Genomic DNA, 23,742 nt, shown 5'->3' on the forward strand with positions numbered 1-23,742 from the left:
CCACACGTGCGAATGCAAGCCCATACACGTATGCTCACCCGAGGCAAACGTACGTGTGTACACCGTTTTATCATGACGGCGAGACTCTGCTCTCCTCTTTGTGAAAAGTGCTCAACGATTTGCAAAAGTATAAGAGACCCTAGATGAAGGAAGCTCCCTACAGATCTCCCTTGAAAAAGCTCCCTACACTGCTACACACAGAGATTCTTCATGAATGAGAGAGTTGCAGCTATCACCGACAATGGAAAGAGCATGAACGAATGTCAGCTGATAAGTTTCCACTGAAAATTGTCAAGTATAAGCCGTAGGCTTAAGGACCCGTAGCCTACTGTAAACTATGTTGTGCTAAATTAGCTAGAAGGACATAACTGCTTGTCCTATTACCATGGGTAAGGAAAGTATTGCTTTCCGAAAAAAATTAAGGTACCCCAATTTCCAAATTTCTATACGTTTCAAGGTCCCCTGAGTCCAAAAAAGTAGTTTTTGGGTATTGGTCTGTGTGTGTGTGTGTGTGTGTGTGTGTGTGTGTGTGTGTGTATGAGAGTGTATGTGCGTCTGTGTACACGATATCTCATCTCCCAATTAACAGAATGACTTGAAATTTGGAACTTAAGGTCCTTACAATATGAGATTCCAACACGAAAAATTTCGATCCAATGCGATTCAATATGGCGGATAAAATGGCGAAAATGTTGTCAAAAACAGGGTTTTTCGTGATTTTCTCGAAAACGGCTCCAAGGATTTCGATCAAATTCATACCTACAGTAGTCATTGATAAGCTCTATCAACTGCCACGAGTCCCATATTTGTAAAAATTTCAGGAGCTCCGCCCATCCATGCAAATTTTGATTTAAGATTCCTAATTATCAGGCTTCAGATACAATTTAAACAAAAACTTCCAAGTAGAAAAGATTAAGCAATAAAATCTCTACAATAAATGTTAAGTAACATTTTCACCTGAAATTGAAAATAAGCTCGAAATTCGAGAAAATGAGATTATTTCAATTGCAAACTGTTGGCAACTGTTGATTCAATTGAATCATTCACTATGAAGAGATAGCAGAACTCGTGTGACTCCAGCGTTATTGTCCTGTCACCAGCTGGCTTGGATCTTTGAATAGTAGACTTGAGATGCGCGTGAACACTAGCGGTGATTAATTTTCATAACGGCAATGAAAGTTATGTGAGTGCGCCACACCAGATTTTGTATCTTTCGAATGCAACACGTTGCTTTTGATAAGATACAGAAAAGAACATCTGATGCTTATGAAAAGATACATGTTTAAAAATGTTCGATGTTTTTGAACGGGAAGTATTGTAGCACAGAGGAAAGAAACATGTGCTTATATGCTTATTCCGTGATTGTAGTCTACTACAATATTAGACTGGCCCTCCGCCGATAGGCAAAGCTACAGGACCCTATAGCTGTACACTAGAGTTAACGCCGACAATGCTCCCTGAGCAAAAAAAATTGACAAGTTTTGTTGCTCTAAATTTTGTTTTCAACAATATTGACAATTTTTGGTGTGAACCCAGCTTCAGAGTTCATAATGTATTTGTAACAATAATTGTAAACAATGACAAATATATGATGATCAAATTTGAAATGGGAAAATACAAATAAATGTGAAAACAGATATATTTCATTTACTGTGGCGTTCAGCAGAAATCATTAACAATTTTCCAAATCAACACAACATTATATTTTGTTTTATTGTATTTCGAGACTCTATAATATCATCATGGCAAGAGCACTGACTTTCGTTGATGATAACTTGAAATTTTCTAATGAAAGAAATCATAACATCGAGAAGCTTTAATAAAACTTACAATAAGTAACATACTTATAATCATAAAATAGTTACAACACTGAGTAGGCATACACGTACTCAGTTTCATAGTATGGTAACTAACATGAATTACATCAACATAAACTTGGTAACTATATTGCTAACTTTTGTACATCAAGTGATCAATCCTATTTATTGCAAATTGAATAACAGTTTATTAACAATTTTCCTAGAACAACATCATGTTATTAACAAGCATATTATACTATCACGCCAATCATTATTGAAAAGCTCTATTATTGTACCATGATATCCTTTTTGCACTGCTTACTTATAATACAAATCAACTAAGGACAGTAGACTGTGCACCCTGGTATGCACCAGCTAAGTTTAACCGGAGATGAGTCAGCTGTTGTTTCAAATGGATGTTTTCTATGTAAAACCCGAAAAGTAAAGCTGCGTTTACACCGGAGTTAAAAACACGAGTTATAAACTTTTTCAAGATAATTTTTTGTCAATTCAGTCAAGTTGACAACTTTTTATTGATAACTCATGTTATTTACTCCGGTGTAAACGCAGCTTAACACATTTATTTATTTATTCATTAATAGGAAAGAGCAGACAATACAATAATCGGAAAAGAAAAAACAGACTGTTGCCCAAAACTTCTTCAACTGCCTAATTTTATCTTGAATCGTCCAAATATAATTTATTTATTCATATGTAAAAATACAATCCAGGTAGAAACAACAGGCATTTGCAAACTGCTTCAACCCTTATTGGAATACACAGGTTATGTTACTTAAGTAATTAAATGATAACTTTATTCGCACACAATTTTGAGTCCAAAAAATGAATGTACAACCAATATTGGATGTTGAACTTTGATAGTGTATTACGGGCCTTAGTACCTAGGCTATAGTAGGGATGCAGTTTATTATTATTATTATTATTTTATTATTATATTTTTTACAAGAAGCACTGAATGGGAGAGAAAAACTAAGGATACTCCTCGTACTATTCCTCTCCCAAATTTAGATAATAGTTTGAAAGTCCGAAATGAGGTTATGATTCCACTTTTCTGAAATTTAGTTCTTTTTCACTCAAAAACAACTAAAACTAAGAATTTTGAAGGTTGAGAAACTGGATAGGAAAAAAAATATTACACTCAAATCACTGATAATTGAAACATTTTCACGTAATTTTACAAAATTTAGAGCCGGAAAATAGAACTTATTATTCAGCACAGCTGTCATTTAAATATAAGTTACTATTTATAAATGAGTTACATCATAATTACACCTAGTAACTAACTGTAAGTAGGGCTGAGTCCAACACGTGATGGTCCCAAAACTCAATCATTTTCCGGGGTTTCGAGCAAGGATTACAACTATGCTACAAGCTATCAACGTTATATTTTATTCAGAGATAGATTTATTCAAGTTTATTACATTACTAGCATTGTTGTTATGGGGCAAAGTAGGATTAATTTGAAATGGTAGGTAATGTATAGGCCTACTGATAATTGAAGAGCAGAGTTAGTAGATATATGAACTATTATTGTTATTATTGGTGATATAATATATTCTATATAATGTGTGATAATATTGAGTTTCATCATTTTCGAATGGATTCAATGTGAGGGAATAACTTACAATATAAGTGTCACTGTCAAAACTTACAAAGGAAGACAATAGATTTTGAGCTAGGATATAACTTTCTTGATTCACTCTTCTTTATTATCACTTTCTTCTTTTATTTTTTTCATCTTTACTCCTCTTCTTTTCTTATATTCATGATGTGGGCTATCTTCTTTCCATTTTAGCGTTATATTAACTACGACTTTCTGTATACTATGAGGAAAATCATATTATATAATTTCTATATTCTATCTAAAATTTATCAATTTGCACTATAATGTTTCTATTTCCATGCGTGACTGTGCTAGAAAAAAAAGCTAATTCCTGAATCAGGCTATCCTCAATATTAACAGTTTTGATTACAGAGATGCTATGTAACATACCGGTACTCTATTATATCGATATTGAAATCAATCGACCATAAAATTATTGTGAACACCTACAAACAATACGATTCCCTCATACATTATAACTTCTATGTATAAACAGATTAGTAATATTAATATTTTATTCATTATTTCATGTTTTCAACATAGTTATTATTGACCGGTTGATAATAATTTCAACAGGTATTAGCAATAATCATTATGTATTACAATCTAGCGGATCTTAGTATATTTTAATTACATAGACTATTATTATTCCATAAATTACCACTTTTTCATGAAAAACGATCAAGTCGGATGATAATATTGTAATCTTTTAACAAATGATTTGCTACTTTCGATAGGATTGATACAGTTTTTAAACATAAACCACGTAAGAAATACCAAAATACTTTATCAGGTACTAACTTATTGCTTTCTACTAGTGATCCCCCCATCTAAGGCTCTATAAGCAATGGGTAGATGCAGCCATTATGTCCCCGGATCAAAAGCTCTCCTTCACATTTAGGGATGTCAATCCCCGGGATCTCGAATCCCGGGGATCCCGTTCCATTTTTGATACCTAACAATCCTGGGATTTTTCAGCGTCAATCCCGGGATTTTCGGGATTGATAAACCTGTAATTGTGAATCGTATTTTCCCAAATCAATTCAATATATAATCCATTTACGGTGATGAATATGAGTTTTGCATAACTAATTTATTATTCTAAGTGTTTGACTAATTAATTCTACTGGCACAGCCTACAGTTGCATATACATAATATATTGTACTCTGTACTGGCTAAATAGAATTCGCATTATCGGTTCCCATCATTTGCAGATTGGTTGTTATGCCTCTACGTTCGTTTCTGTTCACACAGCACCACAATTACCAGTCTAGAATGCATGTGAGTGTATAGAATGAAATGAGTATAGAATGAAAACTATGAGTAGGCCTATAGAATGAAATACATTCTTACATTCCATACAATCGTATATTATTCTATACTCACTGGTCTAGACGGCGCAATATTTGCAATAGTGCTGATGTCATTCACTTGAAATGCACTCAGAACTTTGAAAAGACTTCAGAAATCAAAAATAGACAAGCACAATCCATTCACTCTCTGTCTAATTATCCCTCTTCCCTTCTCTTTCTCCATCATAAGTAGAATATCTAGTTGAAGTAAATATAGTTGGCTCTACGAAATTTCATTTAGTAGTGATTCAGCTTTTGAAAAAAGTTACTCATAATCTTGAAAACATTTCTAGAGATAGAATGTTTAATTTTAATATTATTCCTAAGTATTTTTCCATTCCAATAATATACTCTCCCTCTATAATGAGACGTTTTTCATCTCCACACACTGTTACTGAACATGTAATTGAGGAGGGACAATTGATTAAAACTGCATGAAACTGATTTATTCCAATCCCGGGATTAGTCCTGGGGTTGATATTATATAATCCCGAAATACCGGGATTGAAAAACAGTCCCGAGATTGACATCCCTTTTTACATTGCACTGGAGAAGCTATTATTTTGTAACATTATTCTCATAAGAAAGAAAATTATGGAGGTTTGTTCTGCTCCGAATTGTTACAAAATAAGGATTTCAAGGGATTTCGAATGTTCTGTTTCCCATCTGCTAACAGTAAAAGATCAAATTGGCTTTAAACTGTTCTCATAATATTCAATTTTAGAATCAACTCTTCTTCATTCATTATCATGCACTCATCAGGCATTTGCAGATTTTTCTTGTGGAAGGGAATGTCGGAGAGTTGCTGGTCAATGTCGTGACTGTCGCTTAGAAGGTGTGCCGTTGCAGGTACTCATCAGGCAATTGCAGATTGTTCTTGCGGAAGGGAATGTCAGAGAGTTGCTGGTCAATGGGGATGCGCTGGTCATACAAAGATGGCGCCTGGAATATGATGCCACAAGTGCCACCAATGCAGGCTATGGTAAACACCCACAGAAAGAAGCGGTCGAGCACCATTGAAATGTACTTCCAGTCTTCGATAACCTTCAGCAAAATAGAACAAAGTATAAGTCATTGATCATCTCAATCCAATACGATAATCTTCCAATTCCTCGAATGATAATAGGAAGGAATAACCATGACTAAAAAAATAGACAATCATCATGTTTAATGCTCCTGTGGTGACCACAAAGTAAAATTTATAACCTGCTGGAAGGAAGGCTTTAAGCTAGAGAAATTGAAATTTCCACTGTCCAATTATTTTTTCAGTTTCTTTTATAATTTTACATGCAACAGTCATGAATCTGGAATTATAGATGGGAGTTTTTCCACATTTGTAGTACACGCCCACTTCAATTCAACATTCTTATTACTATCATACCGGGTGAGCATAAATTATTAAACACATTTCATAGGTGAATAAAAAAATATCAAATAATAGTAGCGCACCTATTTTTGTGGCAAACGTTGGTGTACCTGCTATAATTTGTGATGACCTTCATCGAAACACAGTCGACTCAATGGTGGGGGTGACAGAGCCTCAGTTGAGCAATGGCTACCGTGCAGGAGAAAGCTATGTGCGTTCTGTGGTTTCACGAAAGCAAATCGGTTATTACTGTTCAAAGACGTTTTCGTTTAGAGTATTGCCGTGATCCTCCTTCTAACAACTCCATTAAACGTTAAACGTTGGTATCAACAATTTAAAGACACAGGAAATGTTTTGCACATGAAAGGTGCTGGCAGGCCTACTGTATCTGAGGAAGTAGTCGATCGAGTAAGGGAAGCATTTCTGAGAAGCCCAAGTAAATCGACTCGTCGTGCGAGTTTAGAACTTGGCATACCACAGTCGACAATTGTGAAAGTGCTACACAAACGCCTAATATTCCATGCGTACAAAATTAAATTGTTGCATAACATTAAAGAAGACGATAAACCACGCCGGTACAATTTCGCTGTCGAAATTCTGAACAAAGTTGAAGAAGATAATGATTTTTTAAGAAAGGTTATCTTCTCTGACGAAGCTACCTTCCATGTCAACGGTGTTGTTAACCGTCATAATTGTAGGATTTGGGGTAGCGAAAACCCTCATGTTGTTCAAGAGGTTGAACGTGATAGCCCCAAGGTTAATGTTTGGTGTGCGTTGGCTGCATATGGCGTTATCAGCCCGTTCTTTTTCGCCGAGCCTACCGTGACTAGTGCTTTGTATCTTGACATGCTACAAGAGTATGCAGTACCACAAATCGAATATCGACAGCCAAATGTTTACTACCAACAAGATGGGGCACCTCCACATTGGGGTCTACATGTTCGAAATTACCTGGATGAACAATTTCCTGAACGTTGGATTGGCCGCGATGGACCGATTTCCTGGCCTCCTCGATCCCCTGATATTACACCACTCGATTTCTTCCTTTGGGGATTTGTCAAAAATAAGGTGTATGCAACGGAGCTACGTAATATTGACGAACTAAAACGAAGAATTGTAGCCGTAATTCAGGACATCACTCCAGAAATAATCGACAATGTATGGCGTGAAATTGAATATCGTCTAGATATTTTACGTGCAACAAAAGGTGCTCATGTAGAAATTTGTTGAACTTTTCATGTGTTATAAATAAAACTATTTGAAATTGGCTTTTCAATAAATCAATACTCATGTAAGTACACTCATTTGTTATTTTTTTATTCACCTATGAAATGTGTTCAATAATTTATGCTCACCCGGTATTTCATACAACTTAAAAGTGAAAAAAACACTCACACATTCTTTGGTGTGACATTCTTATTATTTGATAGAGATATAAGATCATATTATTGGGTTCTAGAATGTAATGTTTATTCCATTCATTTTAATATCAATGAGTTACCATCAAACTGATAACTCAAAACTGCTAGTAATTTCTGAGAAAAACATAGGCTATATTCTCTCTTGAACATTGAGAATCATCCATATAATTCAGATAGCCGATGTGTCATTAGTGTGAGTGAACATATTGCATTGACATAATAATTATTGTCCTCCATCAACTAATTGATCCCCCACCTTATTGCATTGGTGTAATGACATTATGATAGTACCACCTCATAGCTATTGATCAAATACATCGATGTGAGGGTGGGTTAGGGTTAGGTTAGAATTGGGTTAGAATGATATTAGGTTAAGGTTGGGTTAGGGGTAGTTTGAGGTTGGGTTTTCTTTTGGCTTTGGTTTGGGTAGATTAAGTTTAGAATTAGGGTTAGGGTTTCTATCGAAAAAGTGGGGGATCATTATGTGATGTGTAACTATAGATGAATGTATAGAATTCAATTTTGTTACAAAAATTCAATTTTCAGAATTCAATTTTTTTTTCTAATTCAATTTTGTTACCTATATCAATAATTTTTGAAATATGTTTTTTTCAATTCGTTTATTTCCACTTGGCATAACAATGCAATATGTAAGTTACATACATTTGATTTTCAACAAAATAAGAATTACATTGAACATGGAACAGTATACTGACCTCATTGTCCTTATCGGCATCTTTGATGTGTTGCGCTATGAATCTGACTCCTTGCAGGGCAGCCAACACATCAGGGGACATCTGGCGTGGTAGGGTGTTCTCTGGATCAACCACTACAAAACAAAATTATTCAATCAAACATTAGAATGAATTTTCTATTTTTCAACCGATTCTCAAAAAATAAGGCACCAATTGAAAAAATGTCATCAGTCAACTGATGTTATCAGTCAATGTTGGAAAAGGCGTTGGAAAAGGAAACGTGATATGAAGTGATAGGCTGTCCAATGAAATCAACTGAATCTCACTGTAATACTAGAGTACAATCATAGAGAAAAGATAGGATGAGAAGATTTATCTCATGAATTGTAGAATTCATTCAAAGTTGGGAAATTTTGTATCGAATTATGTTGTTTATTTGTATCAATTTGAGATGATACTGTATCATATTGTGTTGATACTGAAGAATATTGTTTCACTTTCTTTGGCTCTACATATACTAAAATTGGAACGATACTGTATCATTTATGGTGATACCATAGAGAAAAGAAAGAATAAGGAGATATCCCATGGAATAGGTCGTACTTGTTCCAAATTTCAAGTTGACGATATACCAGTATTGTTAATTCAAGCCAATTACTGTGGACTAACGACTATTATTACTGTTTTGCTATATTTTGTTGGGGTGAGAGTGTAAAAACGGCACAATATGAGAGACTACTAGTGTAGCATGGATTCACGAAAAAGAACTTCTAGGACTACCGGCTTGAGTTGGCAGTGAAATTTGGAGCATGAATGCCCTATACAGTATGTCCCCGTAGCTTTGTCTCCGTGACTGAAACTGCATGTAGTTAGGTAAGGTTTGCAGGGTGATATGCACGGCTTTCAAAAAACACCAGGCTTCAGAGACCATGGATCCCTAGATGGAGGAATCAGAGACCATAGATCCCTAGATGGAGGAAGCTCCCTACACACAGAAATTCTTTATGAATGAGAGAGTTGCAATGTAACACCAACAATGGGAAGAGCATATTCAACGAAGGTGTAAAATCTGACAAAGCATTTATTGGAACGGTTCCACTTCGATACTCGTTCCGTTACTACGTTGTCATCATTTTGTCCGTTTGCACTGTCCGGTGACGTCACAGTCACGGTTACACGTCACAGTCATGTTCAGGATTGCGTTTTCTAATATTATTAATTGTTTCAATTTTAATATTTGTATTATTCAATTTTTGGTATTTTATTTCGTCCTTTAGGCATCTTACTTTCAAGATAATTGCTACCTTTTCATCAAATTTTCGCAAACGTTTTGCTTACGTATCGAGTGTTTCCGGCTTCTTCTTTGTTAGTCGAGCGTCGACCTAGCTTTTTGTCTTTCGATCTCTTCTCGTCGGTGAGTGCACATCGCTTATGCGGTCTACCTTTCTTCATCCAAATTCATCTGGTTTACTGAACGTTTTAAATGTGAATTATTCCTTCAAATTAATCCTTCAAATGTATTCATCAACTGTGATGCAATTATTTATCAATTTCTTCGTGTATTTACGCTGATAGACTTTGTCAAGATTCCATAGTCTCGTGTTGGCGTTTATCGCCATTCTTCTAACATGGCTTCACCACTTGAAACTCAGACTTTCAATTTCATCATCTTTACCGTTTGGAAATCAATCTAAAAATTCCACAACTTGGAATTCGAGTCATTTGTTTGGAGTTCTACATGTTCCTGTGCACATTCCCATTGGGGGAATTGTCTGCTGTGTTTGATGCTTTCATTTTTCGTCATCGCGTGGCCATCATGTCGTCGCTTGCTGAACGTGCTGTTCCTTGGGGTACCGTGGATTCTTTGCCTGTCTGCCTGGCCACATCTCTTTTTTCAAAATTTAATTCAGGTTACGTAAATCTTTTTATTCAATTTTCATTTTACTCATGTATTGCATAATTGTTCATGAAACAACCTACAGCGTGTCGAAACTGGACCATGTTGTTCTCTTTTTCTAATTCAAACATTCAATGTTAATTCATATTACTTTTGTAGCTATTATTCAGATTTTACGGCAATTGAAAACATTTAATTGTCCGTACTTATTCGGCAATCGAGCCTATGTACATGAATTCAATATGCTACAGTGTATGTCTCATTGAGAGCACTGTCCTACGTTATTTACGTTATTTCAAAGTTATAATATGTATTCATTGTATTTGATAGCCACCCTTGGCTTACAAGCGTATTTTCATATCTGAATTGTTCTATTGATGTCTAACTTGACATTCAAATCATTGAAGGCCTATGTCGCCTATATTAATGTACTCAACATTGACAATTATTTCATTGTATTTGATAGCTACCCTTGGCTTACAAGCGTATTTTGATATCTGAATTGCTCTATTGATGTCTAACTTGACATTCAAATCATTGAAGGCCTATGTCGCCTATATTAATGTACTCAACATTGAAAATTATTTCATTGTATTTGATAGCTACGCTTGGCTTGCAAGCGTATTTTCATATCTGAATTGTTCTATTGATGTCTAACTTGACATTCAAATCATTGAAGGCCTATGTCGCCTATATTAATGTACTCAAAATTGATAATTATTTCATTGTATTTGACAGCTACCCTTGGCTTGCAAGCGATATCTTAAGGCCACCAACACCTATTTAAATGTGTATGACATTGATTTTGGAACTTACTTATGTTAATGTCAACCAAGACATTCTCATTCCTGAACTTACTTATTGGTATTAATGTCGATTACTCTAAGGTTATTTGTACTGGTGTCAATCAAGACATTCAACTATTTCAATATATAGAGCATTATCTACATCTCATTGTCATTTGTTATTATTCTTTTTAAAATTATTAACATTGAATTTTTCAGCATTAACTTTATTATTGTATCATTTAAAATTTTCTATTCTCAATTCAGGTATCATTGACAGTACCTTATCAATTGTTGTCAGTCTTCATTGGTCATTAGTGTCATTAATTTACATTCATTCAAATTTTGTAACTGCTTATTTTCTAACGGTTTTATTCCATATTGTAATAAAATTCATCTAAAGATTTCATTCGATTCAATTTCCATACACTTGTTTTTGTATGTGGCCATGTGCCTATTATATTTTATTAATATTAAATCTCAACTTGCTTACTCATTTTGTCTTTTATTGGCATACTCCCAGCACTTCAAGCTATCAGTTTTTTATGCACAGAATTCAGAGATTTATTTTGTAGGTATTAATAACAACTATCTTTTACAGTCCACTGCCATGACTTTGGATTCAGTCATAAGGTTAGCTGATAAGCTGTTTTGTGCCGGAGAAAACTTTTTCACTTAACTACTTGAACTTTCTTTACTTCTATAAAATTCTATACCAGATTGTTTATTATGAGGTTTTGCTAAAAGAATGTACGAGTAACTCCAAAGCTCCTGGTGTATCTTTTTGGATGCAACACGTTGCTTTTGAGAAGATACAAGAGAGTATCTGTTGCCTATGGAGAGATACATTTTCAAAAATCTGGTGTGGCACTCTCACACAACTTTCCTTGCCGGTATGAAAATTGATCTCCTGACGCTAGTGTTCACGCGCATCTCGAGTCTACAATTCGAAGATCTGAGCCAGCTGGTGACAGGACTATAATGCTGGAGACACACGAAGTTTGCTGTCTCTTCGACTATAACGCTGGAGACACACGAAGTTTGCTGTCTCTTCATAGTGAATGATTCAATAGAATCAACAGTTGCAAACAGTTTGCAATTGAAATAATAACATTTTCTCGAATTTCGAGCTTATTTTGAATTTTAGGTGAAAACGTTACTGAACATTAATTGTAGAGATTTTCATGCTCAATCTTTTCCACTTAAATTTTTTTGTTTGGATTGTATCTGAAGCCCGATAATTGAGAATATAAAATCAAACTTTGCATAGATGAGGTGGAGCTCCTGGAATTTTTACAGATATGTTGCTTGTGGCAGTTGATAGAGCTTATCAATGACTATCCTAGGTATTAATTCGATCAGAATCGTTGGAGCCGTTTTTGAGAAAATCGCGAAATAGCCTGTATTTGACAACATTTTCGTCATTTTATCCGCTATCTTGAATTGCATTGGATCGAGATTGTTCGTGTCGGATCCTTATATTGTAAGGACCTTAAGTTCCAAATTTCAAGTCATTCCGTTGATTGGGAGATGAGATATCGTGTACACAGACGCACATACACTCATACACACACACACACACACACACACACACACACACACACACACACACACACACACACACACACAGATTCAGACCAATAACCAAAAACCACTTCTTTGGACTCAAGGGACCTCAAAACGTATAGAAATTGAGAAATTGGGGTATCTTAATTTTTTTCGGAAAGCAGTACTCTTCCTTACTCAATGGTAATAGGGCAAGGAAAGTAAAAACGTTGGATGTTTTTGAATAGGTAGTATTGTAGTCTAGTGGCCCTGCGCCAATAGGCAAAGCTACAGGACCCTGACTTGTCCTTTGGGATATCTTCTTGTTGTATCTCTTCTCTAGGGTACAACTTACTTGATGAATGAGCCTGATGCCGGTTATAGGCTGCTGCAACCGACTCAAAGGAAGGACTTGCACTGGTGGCTTTGAGGTGGCCTTGAGGGTCATAGGGCGCATCACTCAACGTGTCTGATTGGCAGCAGAGGTCATCAGGATCCCCCCCTCCACCGGCTCCTATACAAAAAACAACAATCGGTCCGACAAGATTCATTTATTGATGTAGCTGATGCATTACAAAATATAAGAACTACTGAACAAAGTACATTTTAGTATTTCCCCACCACGTGATTTATTTTTCATGCATTAGACTAATGATATTATCAGTCCATCTATGCAATAGGTCTCAGCTGAGTTGTAGCCTGCTATTAGAGTCAACCAGCCTAGCACGCCTTAATTTCATAATATTGGGAATACAGCGGTCAAGCAACGCAGTTGGCTTAGTTCAACATTCAACCGCCTCTGCAGGGAAAAACTATAGACCAAGGTCTATCTAAAGCTGCGTACACATATTCGCGCTTCCAACCAGCACCGAGCACGCTCCTCCCTCGTACCGCCCTCATACTGCCCTCGTACCACCATCGAACCACAGTCGCACCGCCCACGCACCCATCATGAACGTTATGGAAGATGTTAGATCTTCTCGCGTTCCCCGGTCGAACGACTCTTGCTCGCCGGTCGCTCTGCTGGAGTGACGTTCGGTTGCGGAGCAGAGCGAGAGTCTGTACGCACCATAAAAATACAAGTCATGACACAATCCCGTGATGCATTGCAAAATCGCCATTTTAGTTCAATTTTCAAATCTATCAGCTGTTATCATTAGCCTATAGATTGAACAACATGATGTGTTATTTTGTTATAATAAATTATTGTTCAAGGAATATTGCTTGGCTTTGAATTGTGAAATAAATTCTTCCGGCAGAATAATAATATTTAGATTCTAACTAGGAACTGAATTGTTGATTTTTAGATTCAATTGATTGGGAACTAAACTGTTTTTGAGGTTAGCCTTTTGTCCCAATGCCTTATGAATCATAACAAGTTACAAGATAATAAAAAATGAATTATTGAACCATTTATTATTGAAATTTATTATTGAAATCTATTCATTATTAAAAAAACGAAAACCTGAATTTACATATTATCTGAACCAGAATATTGTTTTTAAAAAGCATAATGCATGATTTTGTTAAGAGCAGATTGGAATTTCAAATGTACCGCCATAAAGACCCCACATAATGGCCGCTCCATAAGGAACACGAGTGTCATGACCTGTATTTATAGACTTTGCTAGGACCTTCTTATCAGATGACATCTGTAGACGGAAACTGGAAATGATCAGATTAGAACTGGACTGACCATGACGCTAAGGGTCGCGAATCTAGACCAGCTGTTTTTATTTTCTACTGTTTGTGAAATCGCATCTTTCAGACCTCACAACAGGTCCAAATAATTATAATATGCTTTCTGTGCAGTGTAGCAGGAAATATTTTACCTGAGGCAGCATATATCTCTCTGGGAGAGTAGGGAGGACGACGCATCATGAGAAGCCGAGGCATCAAATGCAGGAACACCTTCTTCACCCAGGGAGACATGTTGTGTGTGGATGGTGATCTGAAAATAGAATAATAATTGTAAAAAATTGGAGAAGTTAGGGCCTATTGGTGATGTGGGACAGGGATATTCCCATCAGTGGGAAAACCAATGATTTGGAAAATTACCGGAAATATTCCCTGACCAGGAAATTTTGGAAATTCAACAGGAATTATAATCTACCATCTACCAAATCTATAGTCCCGCATCCGTGACATTGTAAAGGCATATAGGCATTGTATGGTTCACGGGGTAATATTCACAGCTTTGCAAAAACATCAGGCTTCATCAGAGACCCTAGATCCCCAGATGGACTAGGAGGCTCCCTACACACAAAGATTCTCCATGAATGAGAGCATTGCAAAGTATCACCAACAATGGAAAGAGCATCTTTAGAAGGAATGTCAGCTGATAGGCTGTGTTGTGCTGAAAGGATGTAACTCCCAAAAAGCTGTGTGTGTATCTTTTCGGATGCAACACGTTGCTTTTGAGAAGCTACAAAAGAGGATCTGTTGCTTACGGGAAGATGCATTTCCAAAAAGCTCCTAGTGTATTTTTGAGGATGCAACACGTTGCTTTTGAGAAAATACAAAAGAGGATCTGTTTCTGATGGAAAGATATTATATTAAAGATCCTTGAGTATCTTTTCGGATGCAACCCGTTGCTTTCGAGAAGATACAGAAGAGCATTTCTTGTTGCTAATGGAAAAATATGAAAAAGCTCCTTGTGTATCGTCACGGATGCAACACGTTGCTTTTTAGAAGCTACAAAAGAGGATCCGTAGCTTATGGAAAGTTATATTAAAGCTCCTTGTGTATCTTCTCGGATGCAACACGTTGTCTTTGAGAAGATGAAAAAAAACATTTGTTGCTTATGGGAGGATACATTTCCAAAAAGCTCCTTGTATATCTTCTCGGATGCAACACGTTGCTCTTGAGAAGATACAAGAGAGCATCTGTTGCTTACGGAAAGATGCTTTTTCAAAAAGCTCTTATTAGTGTATTTTTGAGGATGCAACACGTTTGCGCTTGAGAAGACACAAAAGAGTATCTTTTGCTTATGGAAAGATACATTAAAGCTCCTAGTGTATCTTTTCGGATGCAACAAGTTGCTTTTGAGAAGATACAGAAGTGCATCTGCTGCATAAGGGAAGATACATTTTCAAAAATGTAGTATTGATTGTAGTCTAGTGGCCCTCCGCCGATAGGCAAACCTACAGGACCCGGACTGTACGGTAATAAATAATATGGACGAGACAAGAATAAATATTAAACCATAGCAAAATAGATGAGAATGAAACTGTGTTTTTGTCATAGTCATTCAATCTCAGCTGTTTTCTACGCATGAAATCAAGCCGGTAAACAGCTGTTTGCAGAAAAAAACATATGATTCTCATTGAAGCATACTCTACTGTGATGAAACCATTTATGTTTTCTTTTTGAGTATGTTTCCTAGTTTCGAAACAGAAACAGCAAAACTGCTACAAAAATACCACCCCCAGCGTTGCAGGTGGAAATATTGTCAACTTCCACAAAATCCAGATTCAAAATTTGTAAACTAGGTTATGTTCATTGATTGCATGTAGTAACTCCAGCACAAGCAAATAATGTTTTCTATTTCTTGATAATTATTCTTCTTCTTTAGATTATTATGACAAAAAATAATGTATGTTACTTGGACGTGGATGTCTTTTGCAGTGCTCGAATTAAATTCTAGTTGAGGCTAAAGCTTCGACTAGAAACATCATTCTCGCCTGCAAAAGGCCCCTTCCCATCATTTTTACGTACGATACTATTTCGTTATTCTAATTGTATTCAATCTTTAATTTTTATACTTTGTAAAATTTGTTTGAGATGTAAGATACTTTTTTCAATTACCTGAAATGCACGTTGAGCACGCAGACAGTGACGCAGATGGATAGAGTGACCAGGATCATGGTGAATAGTAGATATTTGCCGAGGAGCGGCACAGCCAGACTGGTGGGCGGGATGATTTCGGCCAGCAGCAGGAAGAAGACAGTGAGCGAGACGAGGATGGAGCTGCACAGTGTCACCTTCTCGCCTGAGTCGGAAGGCAGGTAGAACACTAGCACTGTCAGAAACGTGATGCCCACACACGGGATGATCAGGTTTACTGTGTAGAACAGTGTTTTGCGGCGCATCGTTAGGTTGAATGTGATGTCTGCAAACATTCACCTAACACGTTAATAAATGTACCATAGAGAAAAGGTAGTAAGCGTACGGTAAGCTATTTTTTCCTCCACCTCCTGTCTAAAGTGCTTACTTTACTCCATAATACTAAAGTGTCACTTTTTCGCTCTCGGGAGGAAAAACAGTAAAACTCCCTAGAGCGTAAAAGTAACTCCATTTAAATAAAATGGGAAGCATCTCTATCTCAAAAACTTACATTTGAAATAGATTAGAAGGTCTAAGCACAGATGAGGAAGCATATAACTAGACATTTGATCAATATATGAAAGTTATGTTTGAATGCTAAAATTATTAAAAACTTCATATCACTATACTAAAAAAAATGTATAATTTTTTTATTCCATGTTATTCAAGATACCACCCAACGCATATTCCTCATTAACTAATCAAATTTGGGAACTTCATTACAGCTGTAGTTGTGGCGGCCATTGTTATTATAACTTTTGCCGACAGATAGCGCTGTTGGCGGAGAACTGTGATTACAAATCAGCTGTTTCGGTTCACCTTTTAGATTATGTTGTAACACATTGTTTGGTCACGTACGTTTTTAAAAATTATTTTATTTGCAGTTTTTATATTAATTTAGGTGAAGGAAAAATGTTTTGTATATCACGAGTGAAAAATGTTTTTTCTCCCTCAGGAAAATAGTTGCCCTCGGCTTGGCCTCAGGCTTCAAACTTTTCCCTCAGGGAGAAAAAACAGAACTTTTCACTCTACATATACAAATAACTATTTATCCATGGTTGTACATAACATTTACTAGAATATTATCAAATAATAGCTTTACGGTATATGCTTACTATCTTTTGGAGGTCGAAAGATAGTAAGGACACCTACTGGAGGTCAAATTTTGTCCTCCAGATGGAGATTAGATTAAATAAGAGTTCTTCATTTGTATGTTACGATAGAAGATTTCTAAATATGATATTATATTATATACTAGTATAGCCTACTGGTATCTCTAAATATGGTACTAGATTATTTGTTGTTGAAAATTCTTTTACATTTTTTGAATTCATTCATTTATTGTTTAAAACACTATAATCATAATACAATTAAGACATTGGAGAAAAAACTAGGCTGAGCCTGTACTATTTATCTTTAAAAATTGTAATAAAATGTTAATGTTGTCCAAAAGTTAAGGCTATGTAATCACACACTGCTTCTTCACTTGATTTTCGGTCCAGGAATAATGATTTAAAAATTTTGAATTTTGAAGGTTGATGTTATACTCTAAATGAATCACAGAATGTATCACAATGAGTTGAATTCAAATTTGGATTTATTTATTTTGCCAATAAAAAATACAAAAAAAAAAATAAACACAGAGTCTTCACGAACTCCCTACAAATATTCTAGGGCATTGTTCCAGGGTGAAAAATATATCATTTTTTTGTAGCTCTGTCCAGTTGTTATGAATGATAGTAGAAAGACCCCACATAATGGCCGCTCCATAAGGAACACGAGTGTCATGACCTGTATTTATAGACTTTGCTAGGACCTTCTTATCAGATGACATCTGTAGACGGAAACTGGAAATGATCAGATTAGAACTGGACTGACCATGACGCTAAGGGTCGCGAATCTAGACCAGCTGTTTTTATTTTCTACTGTTTGTGAAATCGCATCTTTCAGACCTCACAACAGGTCCAAATAATTATAATATGCTTTCTGTGCAGTGTAGCAGGAAATATTTACCTGAGGCAGCATATATCTCTCTGGGAGAGTAGGGAGGACGACGCATCATGAGAAGCCGAGGCATCAAATGCAGGAACACCTTCTTCACCCAGGGAGACATGTTGTGTGTGGATGGTGATCTGAAAATAGAATAATAATTGTAAAAAATTGGAGAAGTTAGGGCCTATTGGTGATGTGGGACAGGGATATTCCCATCAGTGGGAAAACCAATGATTTGGAAAATTACCGGAAATATTCCCTGACCAGGAAATTTTGGAAATTCAACAGGAATTATAATCTACCATCTACCAAATCTATAGTCCCGCATCCGTGACATTGTAAAGGCATATAGGCATTGTATGGTTCACGGGGTAATATTCACAGCTTTGCAAAAACATCAGGCTTCATCAGAGACCCTAGATCCCCAGATGGACTAGGAGGCTCCCTACACACAAAGATTCTCCATGAATGAGAGCATTGCAAAGTATCACCAACAATGGAAAGAGCATCTTTAGAAGGAATGTCAGCTGATAGGCTGTGTTGTGCTGAAAGGATGTAACTCCCAAAAAGCTGTGTGTGTATCTTTTCGGATGCAACACGTTGCTTTTGAGAAGCTACAAAAGAGGATCTGTTGCTTACGGGAAGATGCATTTCCAAAAAGCTCCTAGTGTATTTTTGAGGATGCAACACGTTGCTTTTGAGAAAATACAAAAGAGGATCTGTTTCTGATGGAAAGATATTATATTAAAGATCCTTGAGTATCTTTTCGGATGCAACCCGTTGCTTTCGAGAAGATACAGAAGAGCATTTCTTGTTGCTAATGGAAAAATATGAAAAAGCTCCTTGTGTATCGTCACGGATGCAACACGTTGCTTTTTAGAAGCTACAAAAGAGGATCCGTAGCTTATGGAAAGTTATATTAAAGCTCCTTGTGTATCTTCTCGGATGCAACACGTTGTCTTTGAGAAGATGAAAAAAAACATTTGTTGCTTATGGGAGGATACATTTCCAAAAAGCTCCTTGTATATCTTCTCGGATGCAACACGTTGCTCTTGAGAAGATACAAGAGAGCATCTGTTGCTTACGGAAAGATGCTTTTTCAAAAAGCTCTTATTAGTGTATTTTTGAGGATGCAACACGTTTGCGCTTGAGAAGACACAAAAGAGTATCTTTTGCTTATGGAAAGATACATTAAAGCTCCTAGTGTATCTTTTCGGATGCAACAAGTTGCTTTTGAGAAGATACAGAAGTGCATCTGCTGCATAAGGGAAGATACATTTTCAAAAATGTAGTATTGATTGTAGTCTAGTGGCCCTCCGCCGATAGGCAAACCTACAGGACCCGGACTGTACGGTAATAAATAATATGGACGAGACAAGAATAAATATTAAACCATAGCAAAATAGATGAGAATGAAACTGTGTTTTTGTCATAGTCATTCAATCTCAGCTGTTTTCTACGCATGAAATCAAGCCGGTAAACAGCTGTTTGCAGAAAAAAACATATGATTCTCATTGAAGCATACTCTACTGTGATGAAACCATTTATGTTTTCTTTTTGAGTATGTTTCCTAGTTTCGAAACAGAAACAGCAAAACTGCTACAAAAATACCACCCCCAGCGTTGCAGGTGGAAATATTGTCAACTTCCACAAAATCCAGATTCAAAATTTGTAAACTAGGTTATGTTCATTGATTGCATGTAGTAACTCCAGCACAAGCAAATAATGTTTTCTATTTCTTGATAATTATTCTTCTTCTTTAGATTATTATGACAAAAAATAATGTATGTTACTTGGACGTGGATGTCTTTTGCAGTGCTCGAATTAAATTCTAGTTGAGGCTAAAGCTTCGACTAGAAACATCATTCTCGCCTGCAAAAGGCCCCTTCCCATCATTTTTACGTACGATACTATTTCGTTATTCTAATTGTATTCAATCTTTAATTTTTATACTTTGTAAAATTTGTTTGAGATGTAAGATACTTTTTTCAATTACCTGAAATGCACGTTGAGCACGCAGACAGTGACGCAGATGGATAGAGTGACCAGGATCATGGTGAATAGTAGATATTTGCCGAGGAGCGGCACAGCCAGACTGGTGGGCGGGATGATTTCGGCCAGCAGCAGGAAGAAGACAGTGAGCGAGACGAGGATGGAGCTGCACAGTGTCACCTTCTCGCCTGAGTCGGAAGGCAGGTAGAACACTAGCACTGTCAGAAACGTGATGCCCACACACGGGATGATCAGGTTTACTGTGTAGAACAGTGTTTTGCGGCGCATCGTTAGGTTGAATGTGATGTCTGCAAACATTCACCTAACACGTTAATAAATGTACCATAGAGAAAAGGTAGTAAGCGTACGGTAAGCTATTTTTTCCTCCACCTCCTGTCTAAAGTGCTTACTTTACTCCATAATACTAAAGTGTCACTTTTTCGCTCTCGGGAGGAAAAACAGTAAAACTCCCTAGAGCGTAAAAGTAACTCCATTTAAATAAAATGGGAAGCATCTCTATCTCAAAAACTTACATTTGAAATAGATTAGAAGGTCTAAGCACAGATGAGGAAGCATATAACTAGACATTTGATCAATATATGAAAGTTATGTTTGAATGCTAAAATTATTAAAAACTTCATATCACTATACTAAAAAAAATGTATAATTTTTTTATTCCATGTTATTCAAGATACCACCCAACGCATATTCCTCATTAACTAATCAAATTTGGGAACTTCATTACAGCTGTAGTTGTGGCGGCCATTGTTATTATAACTTTTGCCGACAGATAGCGCTGTTGGCGGAGAACTGTGATTACAAATCAGCTGTTTCGGTTCACCTTTTAGATTATGTTGTAACACATTGTTGGTCACGTACGTTTTTAAAAATTATTTTATTTGCAGTTTTTATATTAATTTAGGTGAAGGAAAAATGTTTTGTATATCACGAGTGAAAAATGTTTTTTCTCCCTCAGGAAAATAGTTGCCCTCGGCTTGGCCTCAGGCTTCAAACTTTTCCCTCAGGGAGAAAAAACAGAACTTTTCACTCTACATATACAAATAACTATTTATCCATGGTTGTACATAACATTTACTAGAATATTATCAAATAATAGCTTTACGGTATATGCTTACTATCTTTTGGAGGTCGAAAGATAGTAAGGACACCTACTGGAGGTCAAATTTTGTCCTCCAGATGGAGATTAGATTAAATAAGAGTTCTTCATTTGTATGTTACGATAGAAGATTTCTAAATATGATATTATATTATATACTAGTATAGCCTACTGGTATCTCTAAATATGGTACTAGATTATTTGTTGTTGAAAATTCTTTTACATTTTTTGAATTCATTCATTTATTGTTTAAAACACTATAATCATAATACAATTAAGACATTGGAGAAAAAACTAGGCTGAGCCTGTACTATTTATCTTTAAAAATTGTAATAAAATGTTAATGTTGTCCAAAAGTTAAGGCTATGTAATCACACACTGCTTCTTCACTTGATTTTCGGTCCAGGAATAATGATTTAAAAATTTTGAATTTTGAAGGTTGATGTTATACTCTAAATGAATCACAGAATGTATCACAATGAGTTGAATTCAAATTTGGATTTATTTATTTTGCCAATAAAAAATACAAAAAAAAAATAAACACAGAGTCTTCACGAACTCCCTACAAATATTCTAGGGCATTGTTCCAGGGTGAAAAATATATCATTTTTTTGTAGCTCTGTCCAGTTGTTATGAATGATAGTAGAAAGTTTCAATTCCATATTTTTTATCATTATTTAGAGAAAAAATAAATGAAAAAGCAAAATAGCCGCTGTGTGAGTAACTGAGGACTTCCGGAAAATTACATATGATATTTAGATATATTTTTTACCCAGGAACAATGCCTAGAGTATTGCTATGGAGTTCGTAAACACTCTGTATAAGCTACTGCATCAAACTACTTGAGCTAGGCAACCTACATAAAAATTCAGGAACTGATAATTAATTTAATTAGAAATAATTGCAAAATGATACCGTATATGGTAGGCCTACTTATTTATAATACTAGAGATCATAATTTTTGGGTAAAGATTCGATTATCCTACTAACTGTAAATATAATTATTCTGCTCCTATGATGAGTAGGCCTACAGTAGGTGAGGCAAAAACATCGGCAATAGAAGGAATTCCTTGTGTGCCAGTGTGAGTCGTAAAATCAGCTCAATCAGAGTAATATAATAAATCAAATTTAGCATATGCAGTGTCAACATGTTACACATCGTGAACAGTTATTATCCAGATCAGTTATATAACAAATATCTCACAGGCAGTTTTTTTATGTAACCTATAAGAAAAATATTATGAAATATCTGTTGTTGAAATTTCTAGTACATTTATTCACTCAATAAAATTTAGAAGTGAAGTAGAAAGTAATTTTGTTGTTGAATCATTATGTTGTTTGAAAGAGTTTTACTCAACAACTTGATAACCTAACCTCACTTGATAGTCTAACCTAAACTTGATAACCTAACCTAACCTGAGTAAGGCTCGGTACAACAGGGATAATACTCCTCATTCCGCCTGGCCGGTACGTCAAGGATGTCCCACTCAACACTCAGGTAAAATTCACTCAGGTCAATGCCAATCGACACCAAATTGGAACCTGATACCTGCTCCATGTGTTTCAAATCCACCTGAAACATATAACCATATAGGTTATTTCACATTGAACGAATCACACTAAAAAATGATAATTCGAATCAGGCTGAATGAGTGAATTTGATTGTTGCTTTCGAGTCATCCATACCATTCCAAATAAAAATTGGAAAGCAAACTCTTATTTGAGGATTATTGAGAATATTTCAGGACTGAAACATGAAAAATGAAATAATTTATTATATTTATCATTCAGACAGAGATACGTGGCTAATCTTCATGGGAATTGAAAGCAAAATAATATAATGAGTTGGAATGGCCTCGAACCAGCATACAGTTCATAAGTCGTGGTTTCTGCCAATTACAACACAGATTCACTTGGAGAAAGCTTTTTTTGGTTGGGCTTTTATTATTGCGTGAACTTCTGAATCACAAATTGAATAAATTTGTTATGAAATATCAAAATTGATTGATTAGTGAAACTGAAAGTATAAGCTTTCATATCTATCCTAGGTAAATTACCTACTAATCTTCAAGTACAAACTGCAAGTTGATCAGTTCATTGTTAAGGCTATGCAAAGGCTGAAAATAAACTTTCTACTGATATTTTTCAAAGTTTTTCGATTCGTTTACAATCAACCTATTAAAATGGAAGAGTTTTCTCAGAAAAAAATCCGATCATTAGGTTACTACTTGATATATGAGCGCCTAAAGTTTGAATTTTTGGGACAGAACATTTCAAATTCGGTAAGAGATAAATCCATGATATTTAGTCTATAGGATAATGACTTCATGG

The 23,742-nt window shown here is 35.7% G+C and overlaps 1 protein-coding gene across 1 annotated transcript in view; it reads right to left on the reverse strand.

Moving 5' to 3' along the window:
• Positions 1-5,489: 5,489 nt before the first annotated feature.
• LOC111053264 (acetylcholine receptor subunit beta-like 2) overlaps positions 5,490-23,742 on the reverse strand; it is a 28,808-nt gene continuing 10,555 nt past the window's right edge. The window contains exons 6-11 of the mRNA XM_039435487.1: positions 22,828-22,984; positions 20,299-20,602; positions 18,324-18,442; positions 12,841-12,999; positions 8,280-8,392; positions 5,490-5,820 (exon numbers count right to left, since the gene is read on the reverse strand). Of these exons, the coding sequence (XP_039291421.1) occupies positions 5,605-5,820; positions 8,280-8,392; positions 12,841-12,999; positions 18,324-18,442; positions 20,299-20,602; positions 22,828-22,984 (1,068 nt within the window). The 3' untranslated portion in view covers positions 5,490-5,604. The remainder of the gene's footprint in view (positions 5,821-8,279; positions 8,393-12,840; positions 13,000-18,323; positions 18,443-20,298; positions 20,603-22,827; positions 22,985-23,742) is intronic.

This window comes from Nilaparvata lugens, chromosome 9 (genome assembly GCF_014356525.2).
Source record: "Nilaparvata lugens isolate BPH chromosome 9, ASM1435652v1, whole genome shotgun sequence".
Classification (NCBI taxonomy): domain Eukaryota; kingdom Metazoa; phylum Arthropoda; class Insecta; order Hemiptera; family Delphacidae; genus Nilaparvata; species Nilaparvata lugens.